This window comes from Arachis stenosperma, chromosome 6 (assembly GCF_014773155.1).
Source record: "Arachis stenosperma cultivar V10309 chromosome 6, arast.V10309.gnm1.PFL2, whole genome shotgun sequence".
NCBI classification, from domain to species: Eukaryota; Viridiplantae; Streptophyta; class Magnoliopsida; order Fabales; family Fabaceae; genus Arachis; species Arachis stenosperma.
In genome coordinates, this window is record NC_080382.1 from 91,158,574 (window position 1) to 91,174,181 (window position 15,608).

The following is a 15,608-nucleotide window of genomic DNA, read 5'->3' on the forward strand; positions in this document are numbered from 1 at the left end:
ACATAAAAAGAAAATAATCACAATCATAAAAATCAAATCTTAAACATATCACAATCATAAAAAACTAATTTTAATACAAAATTTACCAGGCATCACTGTGCTTCGCTCACGTATTGCAGACATTCTCCCAAAGTCTCCTTCAACATTCTTAAAGATTCTCTTCTCACTTGTTAATTTAGTATTCAAATCAGCATCACCGTAAGAATATCTTTCAATCACATCTAGTAGGCCAGAAATTGTTTCTTTGTGCTTGTCAAATTCTGCAGAATTAAATCGAAAAGCTGGATTTAACCAATAACCAGCAGCATGAAGGTTTCTTTTAAGTTGTGAATCCCAACGTGAATCTAAAATCTTCAAATAAGGTTCAACAACCCTCTTTCTTTTTTGAAACCTCTTCACCATGTCTTCCCTAGCCTTATTCATAGCTTGATAAAGGAAACCCATTGCAGGTTTATCTTCACTATCCACAATACGCAATACATGAACAAGTGGCTCCGTAAGCTTAACAATATCAATGCATTGATTCCAAAATTTAGAATCTAAGACTTGATCCACAAACTTTTTTGCTTTGACTTCTTTAGAGTAAGCTGAACTTGTCCATTCTCTAGATGTCACCATAGCTCTCAATGCATCCTTTTGAGCCAAAATACTTTGCAAAGCAATGAAATTAGTGGCGAATCAAGTTGGAGCTGGACGAAGTATTTCTCGGCCGCCTGTGAACTGCCTCATCAAGTACAAAGGATGGCAGTGATTATAGATATACTTCGTAATCATTGATGCTTGTGACACAGTTTCAGTCACTTCCACTAACTTCCCAATATCCTGCAACATCAGATTAATACAATGTGCTGCACAAGGAGACCAATACAATCTAGGAAACTCTGATTCCAACAACCTTCCAGCAGCAACGTAATTCGCAGCATTATCCGTCACTACATGTACAACATTCTCAGGACCAACAAATAACACAACATCCCTAAGCAACTTAAACAAAGCCTCAGCAGTTTTTGATATATGAGAAGCATCAACTGACTTTAGGAAAACAGTTCCTTTAGGGCAATAAACCAAGAAATTAATTAAAGTACGCCTACAACGATCAGTCCATCCATCAGCCATGATAGTACATCCAGTTTGTTTCCAAATCACACGATAACCTTCAATCATCTTCTTTACATCTTCAACCAATTTACTCAACAAATATCCACGAACTCTTTGGTAATTTGGCTCTTTATACCCTGCACCCATATTTGCAATAGCATCGATCATCGGTTGATAATATGCTGAATTAACCGCATTGAATGGCACAAAGGCATCCATCATCCATCTTGCAATAGCAATATCACACTTTTCCACAATTTCTTTGCTTTGGAGAACACTTTTAATACTTGGTTGAGCTCCAGGTGTTGCTGCTGGTGGAAAAAAGGATTGCAATCCCTTGAGTTGTTTTTCAACTCCCTTTCTAGAGGTAGGTGCTGGAATTCTTGATGCTTGTTGTTGTCGCATCTCATTACGTTCAATCTCATCAAATTCCCTTTCAACGTCATCACAAGCACCATAACTTTCTGCATATTCTTCTTGAGTTTTCCTTTTCTTGGTTCGAAGATCTTCAATGTTTTGATTGAATTGGTGTCTCACCACAGCTGGCACCTTTCGACATGCCTCAATATCTCCACCTTTTCCAGCCAAATGATGTTTAACCTGGTTAATTCCTCCACCCCTAATAAGCTTCTCGCAATAAATACATACAAGAGCAGTTTTTTCTTTATCCAAAACTTGTTTACAATGGCCCCATGCAGGATCCGTTTTTCCTCTGTTACTAGCTTTTTGGGTTCCAATTGTTGGACTTGGATCAGGAGTTGATCCTTGTTCCTGAGAAGTTGGTGTTGGTGTTTCTAATGGTGCATTTGATGAAGCCATGCTAAATTCCTAATCAACCAGGGTCCAGGACTAAAAAACTAATCTCCAAGAATAATACACAACAACAATCCACTAAGTCACTAACTACTAAGACTAACATCCAACAGCAACCAACAATGGATAATTAACAAACTGAAGTACTGAACAGAAACAAAAAATAAATCAAGAAACATGAGATCAAACAGAAAAACATGTGAAACAGTGAAAGTGTTAATGTTCTCATCTACCAGCATACCAAAATCAAACAGAAATCAAACATATGTGAAACCACCAATTAAAAAATTAACTTCAAACATATGTAAACTATCAAACAGAAATCAAACTACCAAAATAGAAATCAAACTATCAAAAAATTAACTTCAAAATCAAACATATGTAAACTATCAAACATGCTCTCAAGTCTCAAGTCATCTGCCTGAATACCATAATCACTTCACTAATCAATCTACAATAATGAATTAACTTCAAAAAATTAAAAAATTAAAAATACTTACCTGCACGGCTGCACGGCTGGACCCTGGACCTGGAGGGATGGAGCGATGAGCGTCGAGCAGAGAAAAGGGAGACCTGGAGATGGAGCAACGAGCGTCGAGCAGAGAAGAGGGAGACCTGGAGGGATAGAGCGACGAGCGTCGAGCAGAGAAGAGGGAGACCTAGACGGAGACCTGGTGAGTGGCGCACTGCTCTGGATGTGGTGGTGAGGTGAGTGCCGCGTCGTTGAAGCTGAACGGCGCGACGAGGTGGCTGAAAGCCTGGAGCTGCAGCAGAGTAGGCGAGTAGCAGGGGAAGGAGTCATGGACTCATGGTGCCATGGTGATGGTGATGGTGGGAAACAGGGGAAGGGCCGAAGGGGATCTGGGATGGAGGCTAGGGTTAACCAAAATGAAACGCAGGCGCAGCAGCAGAGTTGCTTTTGATTCTTTTTTTTTTTAAAGAAACGACGTCGTTTTCCTCGAGAAATAAAAAAAAATTAAATTTCGAACCGGTCCGAGTTAAACGAAACCCGCCGGTTCACCGGTTTTGGTCAAACCCGGCCGGTTCACTACGGGTCTCGCCGGTTCAATTCCTTGTCCGGTTCGACGACTGACCCAGACTGGTTATGGCACCGGTTCGCCGGTTTTCCGGTCCGACCGGCCGGGTCGGTCCGGTTCTGCCAACTATGCTTAAAATTTAAAAATATTATAATAAATATTAATATAAAAATTAAATTTAAATATTAATTATTATATAGAATTATATTAAATATTTTAATTTTAATAAATATAAATTAATTTTAAAAATTTTTTTATTAAATATTTTTAAAAATATTATCTTTTAAAAGTTACACAGCATAAACAGATAATTTTTTTTATTTATCAAATATAAAATAAGTTACTTTATTTTTAAAAAATATAAATATTTTTAATTTAAAAAATTTTAGTAAACCAAACCTTCAGCATATCCTGCAAAACTTCACTTTCCGCATCCCTCAACCTATTTGAGGAGTCACGGATAATTAAAAGAGATTATTTCGATAAAAACATTAAACATATCTTTATTTTTAAGACGTTTATATGTGTCATAGTATTATTGGACATTTTTATTAAATTGATTAATAATATATTTTTTAATAAATAAGAACAAAATTGATTTATTATAGCAATAATAATAAATCTAATTATTTACATTATAATTATGAGAAATTCTCTATATACAAGTGTTTTTTCATACAAGTCATTTATTTCTTCTTTTTCTTTCTCCATGTCTTCTCTTTTTCTTCTCCTTCTTCTTTTTTCTTTTCTGTGCCTCCTCCTCTTCTTCTTCTTATTCTTTTCGTTTTTGAAGTGTTTCATCTTCATCGTCATATTTCTCCTCGTTTTTCTTTTGATTTTACAATATTATGTATTTTTTTCTTTATTTGATTTTTTTCTTCCAAAAATAATTATGAGAATATGAAATAAGAAAATGAAGAAGAAGAAGAAGCAGTAGAAGATGAGGAGGAGAAAGAGAAAGAGTTCTGAATTATGCATAAGGTGTACTTCAACGAATTTTGGGTGTATTTTTTAAATCCTTTGGGTATATTTTTGTAATCCTTTGGGTGTATTTATGTAATCCTTTGGGTGTATTTCTATAATCGTTTGGGTGAATTTCTGTAACTGTTTGAGTGTATTCTGTAACCGTTTTGGTGTATTTCTGTAATCGGTTGGGTGTATTTCTGTAATCGTTTGGGTGTATTTCTGAAGTTCCATTATCTTCAAAACGATTTCAAAGCTTGATTTCAGAAACCATGAAAATAAAAAAACGAAGCAAGAATACCATTGATAAACGCAGATAAAACAACGAATGAAAAGGTAAAGAGAGAACGCACGAAGGAGGTCGAACAAATTTGGCAAGAAACTCGTTTTCATGGAGGAAGAAGAAGAAGAGTAGGAGAAGAAGAAGGAGAAGAAGAAGGAAAAAGGAGAAGAAGAAGGAAGAGGAGGAGGAGAAGGAGGAAGCTGAAGCATGCCATGGAAATCGTATATGGGTCAGTGTGCTTTTTGTTAGGTTTCTCCCAACTTGTATGACTTGTAAACCAAATGACTTATATTTGTAGCACTTCTCTATAATTATTAGACCCGATTTGATCCGATCGATTTACACAATTTAAAACGAATCATGTTTAAATTTTTTGATAAAAAGATAAATATATCCCTAATTTTTATTTAAAAATAAAACATAATCCAATAGGTTATGTAAATTAGTCGGTTCGATCGGATTTAATAACAATTGGATTTATTATTATTGTTAAAAAAATTAATTTTATTTTAATTTATTAAGAAATTTAACAATAATTAATTTATTAACACGTTCAATAATAATACAACATATAAATATCTTTATAAAAAAATGTTTTACGTATTTTTATAGGAGCATCCTCATAACAAAATACCATATACAAAGCGTCCATATTTACCTAGGGTTGTTGACATGATAAATTTCAACTTTAAACATAACATTAGTGATGTAACAAACTTTTCATGGCAATAGATTTATCCATAATTTCACCCCCCAAATTAAAACCTTCGCTTCGTAAAATTAAATTGTTCTAATGCTTATTACTCTTTTTTATTGGGTTGTCTTTCTTTTAGCTAAACTCATTCAAACAGTGTGTAATTTCTGCTTAAAATAATAATTAGACACCTTTATATTACAAATATGAATGGAATAGTAATTATTTAGTAGCAAAAATATTTTTAATAACCAATATATGCTTTACAAATAAATTATTAATTATTATGATGAAAAATTTAATTATGAATAACTTTCCAAAAGAATGATAAAATAAATAATAAATGAATTGTAATATATGAGAATAAAAGTTTGTAGTTAAAATAACTTAATTCAATATTAATTAAAAATTTAAATTAATAAAATTAATAGTAATATGGAAATATATAAAAGAGTGTATTCTTTATTTTATAATTTTGTGATGTAATAAATGATAAAATATTAATATATATGAAAACATTGAATTTAAGAAAATGCAATATTTATTTATTGAGTTTTAGAAATAAGTTAAATGATTTATTGTTTAAAACTTGCCATTATATTTAGGCTTTTTAATAAGTTTTTACCCAAAAAGTTATTTTTTTTATTGAGTTAATAGTCAAAATCGTCCCTAAAAGATATTTCGATCTCCATTTTAGTCATCGAAAGATAAAATTAATCGAAATCGTCCCCGAAAGATACACGACTTGGTCACGTTAGTCCTTTCGTCAGTTGGATGATGACGTGGTGGGTTAATACCACATGTCACAAGATAATTGGTTGACATGTCAGATCAGTGACACGTGGCACGCCACGTGTCAGATCAGTGACACGTGTCATGCCACGTGTCACTTGACATTTAAAAAAGTTATTTATAATCAAAATAGTCCTTAAAAGTTCAGACATAAGTCATTTTCATCCCTAAAATTTTAAAAATTAATCAAATTAGTCCTTGTAATACCTGATCTAACCGAAATTAATTAAATAATAAGTTAAATAGGAGCGAATATGGTTGGAAGATTTGGCAATTGGAATTTGATGATTTAAATATGATATTTGGATTCAATGAATTTTTTCGAGTAGAAAAACATAGTTTTCTATGTAAAAGCGCGTAGTGGAATTTTGACCGGCAGTACCGGCTGAGACCTGTCTGGTACTGCAGCTGAGAAAATTGATTATGAGTAAATAAGATTAAGGAATGAGGAATTATAATTAGGGGAGGTAGAAATATTTGAAGTGCGATTTAGAGCGCTAATCTTAAAGGTTTTGGTCCAAAATTGGGCCAACGGACAAAAATAAGTGAACTGGGTCTAAGTGGGTCCAAGACCCAACATATATAAATATTAGTTACGAGCATTTCAGCTCATTTTGCCCTAAAGAAGGCGTGTTGGGCGCTGAATTGAGAAGAGAGAAGAGAAGAGAGAAAACCTAACTCTTTTTTATCTTCAAACCACCATAACTTGAGCTACGGAGCTCCGATTGATGAGCCGTTTACGGCCACGCGTTACTCTTCTTATCCTCTACAATTATATCTAAGTTTTGTGGTGAGTATTCCATTCATCTCTGCCTAATTTTTGAAATTCCCTACTGTTATACATTTTTAGGTAGTTAGTGTTAAAATCTTGTGATTTTAGGTGTTTAGAAATACTCCAACATGGATTTTAAGTGGGTTCTATCCCTACTTCATATGAGTTGAGGTAAAAAGTGCTCAAACCCTTGTGATTTGTCATTTTTATGAGCCCTAAGTTGATGTATGTATGTGAAATCGGTTATGTTAGTGTATTTAGTGATTTTGATGCGCAATTGGGAGGTTGGTGTTGCTTGTGGAGCTTTGGTGAGGCTTGGAGCTAAGGGTTGGTGGAGACTTCCAAAGAAGAGGCTCAATTGGTTTGGCTACAAGAGGTACAGTTTAAGTTTCATTTAAGTACCGTGTGGTGTGATGAGAATTCCTAGGCTAGATGCCCTTAGGATTAAGTTTGGATTGTGTAAATGGTTGGTGCTAATATGCATAGTTGGTATGTAATGTGAATTAATGATTGGGTTGAAAATTGTGTGGCCTTGTATGCTTGGTATATTGAGAATTTGATGTATTGGGTAATGAGTATTGATTTGTGGTTTATGTATTTAAATTGTGAAATTGGGGCGGAGACCGTGAATTTTGGGCCGGAGGCCAGAAAGAGATAAGGAAGGTAAGTTGATGCGTGAATTGTATGATGACATAAGTGATTGGATGAATTTCAGATAATGAATATATGAATGATTGGGTTGGTTATTGAATAATAAGGTTTGAGGAATTGAAGTGTGGAATTTGATAATTTTGGGTGAAATTATGTAGATGAGGTATGTTTGATTTTGGTTGAGATATATTATGTGGTCATATATGTGATTATGATTATTGATGCCTTGATGGTATGATGATGCATGAGAGATATGTATGTTGTGATATATACTTGAGGAATGATTAAGGTTGATTTGTGGGTGAAACTATGTGATAGTGAGTATGATATTGATTATGTATAATGATAATTGATTGGAAATAGTATTGTTGAAAATTGGGATGAGGAAGGATATATGACATGTTAATGTGTTTGTAATTTAGCCATTTGTTTGAAATGGGTAGAAATGGTTATATGGCGATTTTGTAAATTGTGGTAAGGTGTTAATGCATGAGTTGAGGAGGCTTGATGTTGATTTTGGTATATTTTGATTGATTTCAAAAAGGGTCAAAATTGGCATGCTTTGGTTGATTTTGAAAAGGGTTGAAAATGGCTTGTTTTGAAAATGGCACTTTGTGGTTTTGTATGAAAATATGATTTTTGGGCATATTTTGATGGAACATAACTTGGACTCCAGATCCCCGTTTTGTGCCAAACTCGTTTAGAAATAAAATTGGATCTGGGATGTCTATGCCGTTTGAAGAACGGACGGAAAATGATTTAAAATGAGAAAGTTATGTCCGTTGGAAGATTGGGGGTTGAATCTGTGAATTCTGCAACTTTTAACTTAGAAAAATTTTAGCAGAATGACCCTCCGCGCGTAGGCGTACTTGGCGCGTACGCGTCGTTCTTTGAGAAAGCACCATCCACGCGTGCGCGTAGTGTGTGCGGGTGCGTCGATGCGCTGCACCAAATGCCCAGCCATTTCCCGAGAGTTGTGCAGAATTGTGCCAATTTTGTGCGTGGGCGACGCATACGCGTCGATGAACATTGTGGCCATCCACGCGTGCACGTGGAGGACACGTACGCGTAGCCCTGTTTTCATGCCAAAGTTGACTTTTGAGTTTTAAAAGCCAAATCTCATACTTCTAAGCCTCCGATCTCACCCCTTATATATTAAATCATTATGATATGCCTAGTAATGAGAAAGGAGCTAGGGGATGTGGTAACTTGCGAATGAAGCAGGGGGAAAAGTTATGATCAATGATGATCAAAGATGATTATATGAGATATGGAGGATGACGGTGGAAGTACCGTATATGCCATGAGCCGAAGGGCTATATTTATTGATAAATGGCTGATTCTTGATTGAACCATGAGCCGGATGGCTGAGTTATTGCTGGGTTACGGCAAAGCCATTATTGATTATGGATGAGTATAAATGCATATATGATTAATGAATGAATGTGTTAAATGGATAATAATGGAAAATATTGAAATGTGATGTGTGACCCCGGGTAGTAGGCAATGGTGTTGTCCACTTGCTCTGGGTATGAGACAGAAAATGATGTTTATGATAAATGAGTTTAATTATGGAGTTTTGAATGAATGTATTTGTGATACCTGGGTAGTAGTAAGGGTGGTGGTTCATCTTGCTTACTCCAGGTTAATGTTTGAGATTTGATAACAATGATGATTGCTTTTAAACGGAACGAATGTATGTTTTGAGATCCTGGGCAGTAGCAAGGGTTGTGGTTCGTCCCACTTGCTCCAGGTCAGAGATTGTGACACCTGGGTAGTAGCGGCAGTAGTGGTGAATCCACTCGCTCCAGGTTGAGTTTTTAAACACCCGCCTGGGTAGTAGCCGCAGTAGTGGTTATTCCACTAGCTCTGGGTTGAGCGGGTAGTAGCAAGGGGGTTGTAGCTCAAACCTACTTGCTCCACAAGGGGTGTTTCTGTCCAATGGTTAGCTACCAGGACATGTCGGGTTGGCTATATAATCGACAGATGATATCATCAGCCATAGGGCAGGCATACATCATTTGTATATATTTGAATTGTTTGGATTTGCCTATTTGTTTTGGATTTCTACATCATATATGCTATGTTACCTGATTATGTGCTACTTGTTCTACTTGTACCTTATTTGTGTATTACTTGCCTGTATTGCTTGTGTTTGTACAACTGAGAGGCCACTCATGCTGGTGTCGGTGGATGTTAAGGACTGTTCTTGATGAGATGAATTGATAATGCGATTGCATGATGATGATGATGATCATTGAATGAGATAATTTGATCACCCTGGGTAGACGCAGTAATGTGGTTTCACTAGCTTCAGGTGAGGGTATGATGTATTGATATAGAATCACTGAGGTAGAACAACGGGTGATGGTTTTGCTTATGATTCTGAGTCTGATTAGTGGAAGAGTCAGCGAGTTGGGAAACTGATGAGCGGATAATTTATACGCTTTTTGGCATTATTTTTAGATAGTTTTTAGTAGATCTAGTTACTTTTAGGGATGTTTTCATTAGTTTTTATGCAAAATTCACATTTCTGGACTTTACTACGAGTTTGTGTGTTTTTCTATGATTTCAGATATTTTCTAGCTGAAATTGAGGGACCTGAGCAAAACTCTGATAAGGAGGCTGACAAAGGACTGCTAATGCTATTGGATTCTGATCTCCCGGTACTCGAAATGGATTTTCTGGAGCTATAAAACTTCAAATGGGGCGCTCTCAACAGCGTTAGAAAGTAGACATCCAGAGCTTTCCAGCAATATATAATAGTCCATACTTTATTTGAGCTTAGACGATGCAAACTGGCGTTCAACGCCAGTTCCATGCTACATTCTGGAGTCAAACGCCAGGAACACGTCATAAACCAGAGTTAAACGCCAGAAACACATTACAACTTGGCGTTTAACTCCAAGAGAAGTCTCTGCACGTGTAAAGCTCAAGCTCAGCCCAAGCACACACCAAGTAGGCCCCGGAAGTGGATTTCTGCATTAATTACTTATTTCTGTAAACCCTAGTAGCTAGTCTAGTATAAATAGGACATTTTACTATTGTATTAGAGATCTTTTGGACGCCTAGTCCTTAGACCAGGTCCTTTTTCCCTTATTTTTGAATTCATATCACATTTTGGGGGCTGGCCATTCGGCCATGCCTGGACCACCATCACTTATGTATTTTCAACGGTGGAGTTTCTACACACCATAGATTAATGTGTGGACTCTGCAGTACCTCGAGTTTTAATGCAACTACTACCTTTTATTCAATTCGGCTTATTCTTATTCTAAGATATTCGTTGCACTTCAACATGACGAATGTGATGATCCGTGACACTCATCATTATTCTCACCTATGAACGCGTGCTTGACAACCAGTTTCGTTCTACCTTAGACCGAACGCATATCTCTTGGATTCCTTGATCCGAATCTTCGTGGTATAAGCTAGAATTGTTGGCGGCATTCATGAGAATCCGGAAAGTCTAAACCTTGTCTGTGGTATTCCGAGTAGGATTCAGGGATTGAATGACTGTGATGAGCTTCAAACTCGCGATTATTGGGTGTGATGACAAACGCAAAAGAATCAATAGATTCTATTCCGACATGATCGAGAACCGACAGATGATTAGCCGTGCTGTGACAAGAGCATTTGGACCTTTTTCACTGAGAGGATGGGATGTAACCATTGACAATGGTGATGCCCTACATACAGCTTGCCATGGAAAGGAGTATGAAGGATTGAAAGTAAGAAAGCAGTATGTTGCAGAGATTCAACAAGGATAAAGTATCTCCATACACTTATCTGAAATTCCCACCAATGATTTATATAAGTATTTCTATCTTTATTTTCTGTTTATTTATCCTTATATTCAAAAACTCCATAACCATTTGAATCCGCCTAACTGAGATTTACAAGATGACCATAGCTTGCTTCATACCAACAATCTCCGTGGGATCGACCATTACTCATGTAAGGTATTACTTGGACAACCTAGTGCACTTGCTGGTTAGTTGTGCGGAGTTGTGACAAAGTGTGATTCACGTTTGAGAGCGCTACCAAGTTTTTGGCGCCATTATTTATGATCACAATTTTGTGCACCAATTTTTTGGTGCCGTTGCCGGGGATTGTTTGAGTTTGGACAACTGACTGTTGCTCAGATTAGGTAATTTTCTTTTCAAAAAGTTTTTCAAAAATCTTTCAACAAAAAATTTTTTTCCTTTGTTTTCGTTTTTCCAAAAATTAATTCTCGAAAAATTTAAAAAAATTAATAAAATCATAAAAATAAAAAATATTTTGTGTTTCTTGTTTGAGTTTAGAGTCAATTCTTAAGTTTGGTGTCAATTGTATGTTTTAAAAATTTATGTATTTTTCGAAAATTCATGCATGTGTTCTTTATGATCTTCAAGTTGTTCTTGATAAGTCTTCTTGCTTGATCTTCATATTTTCTTGTTTTGTGTCTTTTGTTGTTTTTCATATGCATTCTTGCATTCATAGTGGCTAAGCATTGAAAATTTCTAAGTTTGGTGTCTTACATGTTTTTTTTTTCTTGAAAATTTTTCAAAAATATGTTTTTGATGTTCATCATGATCTTCAAAGTGTTCTTGGTGTTCATCTTGACATTCATAGTATTCTTGCATGCATCATTGGTTTTGATCCAAAATTTTCATGTTTTTGGTCAAATTTGTGTTTTTCTCTCACATCATTAAAAATTCAAAAATAAAAAATATATCTTTTCCTTATTTCTCTCAAAATTTCAAAAATTTGAGTTGACTTAATCAATAATTTTTAAAACTTAGCTATATCTTACAAGTCAAGTCAAATTTTCAATTTTAAAAATCTTATCTTTTCAAAACTTTTTCAAAAATCAAATCTTTTTTATTTTTCTTTTACGATTTTCGAAAATTTAAAAATATTTTTCAAAATATTTTTCTTATCTTTATTTCATATTTTTCAAAAACTTTACTAACAATTAATGCGATTGATTCAAAAATTTGAAGTTTGTTACTTTCTTGTTAAGAAAGGTTCAATCTTTAAATTCTGAAATCATATCTTTTAGTTTCTTGTTAGTCAAGTAATCAATTTTAATTTTAAAAATCAAATCTTTTTCAAAATATCTTTTTCAATCATATCTTCTTTCAAAATCAATTTCAAAATCTTTTTCGACTAACTAATTGACTTTTTGTTTGTTTCTTATCTTTTTCAAAACCACCTAACTAATTTCCTCTTTCTAATTTTCGAAAACTCCTCCCTCTTTTTCAAAATTCTTTTAATTAACTAATTGTTTCAAATTTTAATTTTAATTATTTTTCTTCTCTTAATTTTCGAAAATAACTAACCCTTTTTCAAAAACTTTTTTCGAATTTCTCCCTCTCTCATCTTCTTCTATTTATTTATTAATTTACTAACACTTCTATTCATCTCAAGAATTTGAACCTATCTTTCTCCTTGTGTTTGGATTCTTAACTCTTTTCTTTCTTCTATTCCTTTCTTCTTCTACTAACATAAAGGAATCTCTATACTGTAACATAGAGGATTCCTCTTCCTTTTCTGATCTCTTCTTTTTTATATGAGCAGGAACAAGGAAAAATGCATTTTTGTTAAAGCTGATCCTGAACCTGAAAGGACTCTGAAGAGGAAACTGAGAGAAGCTAAAATACAACAATCCAGAGACAACCTTGCTGAAATTTTTGAACAAGAAAAGGATATGGTAGCCAAACCCAACAACAATAATGCAAGGAAGATGCTTGGTGACTATACTACACCTACTTCCAAGTTTGATGGAAGAAGCATCTCAATCCCTACCATTGGAGCAAACAATTTTGAGCTAAAACCTCAACTAGTTGCTCTAATGCAACAGAACTGCAAGTTCCATGGACTTCCATCAGAACATCCCTATCAGTTTTTAACCGAGTTCTTGCAGATCTGTGAGACTGTTAAGACTAATGGAGTAGATCCTGAAGTCTATAGGCTCATGCTTTTCCCTTTTGCTGTAAGAGACAGAGCTAGAACATGGTTGGACTCACAACCTAAAGATTGCCTGGACTCCTATGATAAGCTAGTCACGGTCTTCTTGGCTAAGTTCTTTCCTCCTCAAAAGTTGAGCAAGCTTAGAGTGGATGTTCAGACCTTCAAATAAAAAGATGGTGAATTCCTCTATGAAGCTTGGGAAAGATACAAGCAGATGACCAAAAGGTGTCCTTCCGACATGCTTTCAGAGTGGACCATTTTTGATATATTCTATTATGGTCTATCTGAGTTCTCTAAGATGTCACTGGACTATTCTGTAGGTGGATCCATTCACCTAAAGAAAACACTTGCAGAAGCTCAAGAACTTATTGACATGGTTGCAAATAACCAATTCATGTACACTTCTGAGAGGAATTTTGTGAATACTGGGACGCCTTAGAGGAAGGGAGTTCTTGAAATTGATGCTCTGAATGCCATATTGGCTCAGAACAAAATGTTGACTCAGCAAGTCAACATGATTTCTCAGAGTCTGAATGGATTGCAAAATGCAGCCAACACTACTAAAGACGCGTCTTCTGAAGAAGAAGCTTATGATCTTGAGAACCCTGCAATGGCAGAGGTAAATTACATGGGTGAATCTTATGGAAAAACCTCATGAGAAATCATCCAAATTTCTCATAGAAGGATCAACAAAAGCCCCAACAAGGCTTTAATAATGGTGAAAGAAACAGGCTCAGCAATAGCAAGCCTTTTCCATCATCTTCTCAGTAACAGATAGAAAATTCTGAGTAGAGTACCTCTAGCTTAGCAGACATAGTCTCTGATCTGTCTAAGGCTACTTTAAGTTTCATGAGTGAAACAAGATTCTCCATCAGAAATTTAGAGGCACAAGCGGGCCAACTGAGTAAGAAAGTCACTAAAACTCCTCCCAGTACTCTCCCAAGCAATACTGAAGAGAATCTAAAAAGAGAGTGCAAGGCCATTGACATAATCAACATGGCCGAACCTAGAGAGGAAGGAGAGGACATGAATCCCAATGAGGAAGACCTCATGGGACGTCTCTCAAGCAAGAAAGAGTTCCCTATTGAGGACCCAAAGGAATCTGAAGGTCATATAGAGACCATAGAGATCCCATTAAACCTCTTTCTGCCATTTATAAGCTCTGAAGACTATTCTTCCTCTGAAGAGGATGAAGATATAACTGGAGAGCAAGTTGCTCAATATCTAGGAGCCATCATGAAACTGAATGCCAAGTTGTTTGGTAATGAGACTCGGGAAGGTGAACCTCCTTTACTCATTAGTGAACTAGATACATGGGTTCAGCAAACGTTACCTCAAAAGAAACAGGATCCTGGTAAATTCTTAATACCCTGTACCATAGGCACCATGACCTTTGAGAAGGCTCTGTGTGACTTAAGGTTAGGTATAAATCTTATGTCACTCTCTGTAATGGAGAAGCTGGGGATAATTGAGGTACAGCCTGCCACATTCTCATTACAGATGGCAGACAAGTCAGTAAGACAAGCTTATGGATTGGTAGAGGACATGTTAGTAAATGTTAAAGGCCTTTACATCCCTGCTGATTTCATAATCTTAGACACTAGGAAGGAGGAGGATGAATGCATCATCCTTGGAAGACCCTTCCTAGCCACAGCAGGAGCTGTGATTGATGTTGACAGAGGAGATCTAGTCCTTCAATTGAATGGGGACTACCTTGTGTTTAAAGCTCAATGATCTTCTTCTGCAACCATAGAGAGGAAGCATGAAAAGCTTCTCTCAATACAGAGTCAAACAAAGCCCCCACAATCAAACTCTAAGTTTGGTGTTGGGAGGCCACAACCAAACTCTATGTTTGGTGTTGAATCCCCACATTCAAACTCTAAGCTTGGTGTTGGGAGTCTACAACATTGACCTGATCACCTGTGAGACTCCATGAGAGCCCACTGTCAAGCTAGTGACATTAAAGAAGCGCTTATTAGGAGGCAACCTAATTTTTATTTATCTAATCCTATTTTTTATTTTATTGTTCTTTTATGTTTTATTAGGTTCATGATCATGTGGAGTCACAAAACAAATACTAAAATTAAAAACAGAATCAAAAACAGTAGAAGAAACAGCACACCCTGGAGGAAGGGCTTACTGGCGTTTAAACGGCAGTAAGGAGCGTCTGGCTGGCGTTCAACACCAGAACAGAGCATGGATCTGGCGTTAAATGCCAAAAACATGCAGCAATCTGGCATTTAAACGCCAGGATTGCATACTGAGGAAAGCTGGCGTTCAACACCAGAAACATACTGCAGACTAGCGTTGAAAGCCCAAAACAAGCAAAGAACTGGCGTTTAACGCCAGAAACAAGCATTAACCCGGCGTTAAACGCCAGGATTGCATGCAGAGGGTGTTTTACACGCCTCATTGGTGCAGGGATGTAAATCCTTGACACCTCAAGATCTGTGGACCCCACAGGATCATCTCAGGATCTGTGGACCCCACAGGATCCCTACCTACGTCAACTCACCCCCTCTCTCTTTTTCACACAATCCAATAAACACT

The 15,608-nt window shown here is 36.0% G+C and overlaps 1 protein-coding gene across 1 annotated transcript; it reads right to left on the bottom strand.

Moving 5' to 3' along the window:
- Positions 1-678: 678 nt before the first annotated feature.
- LOC130934278 (uncharacterized) lies at positions 679-1,917 on the bottom strand. The gene has a single exon (XM_057863865.1). It carries the CDS (start codon positions 1,915-1,917, stop codon positions 679-681), a length of 1,239 nt encoding a protein of 412 aa, XP_057719848.1.
- Positions 1,918-15,608: the final 13,691 nt, after the last annotated feature.

Bases quoted from the DNA above. Each gene is read 5' to 3' on its own strand.
- LOC130934278 (XM_057863865.1), bottom strand. From the start codon at position 1,917: ATGGCTTCATCAAATGCACCATTAGAAACACCAACACCAACTTCTCAG.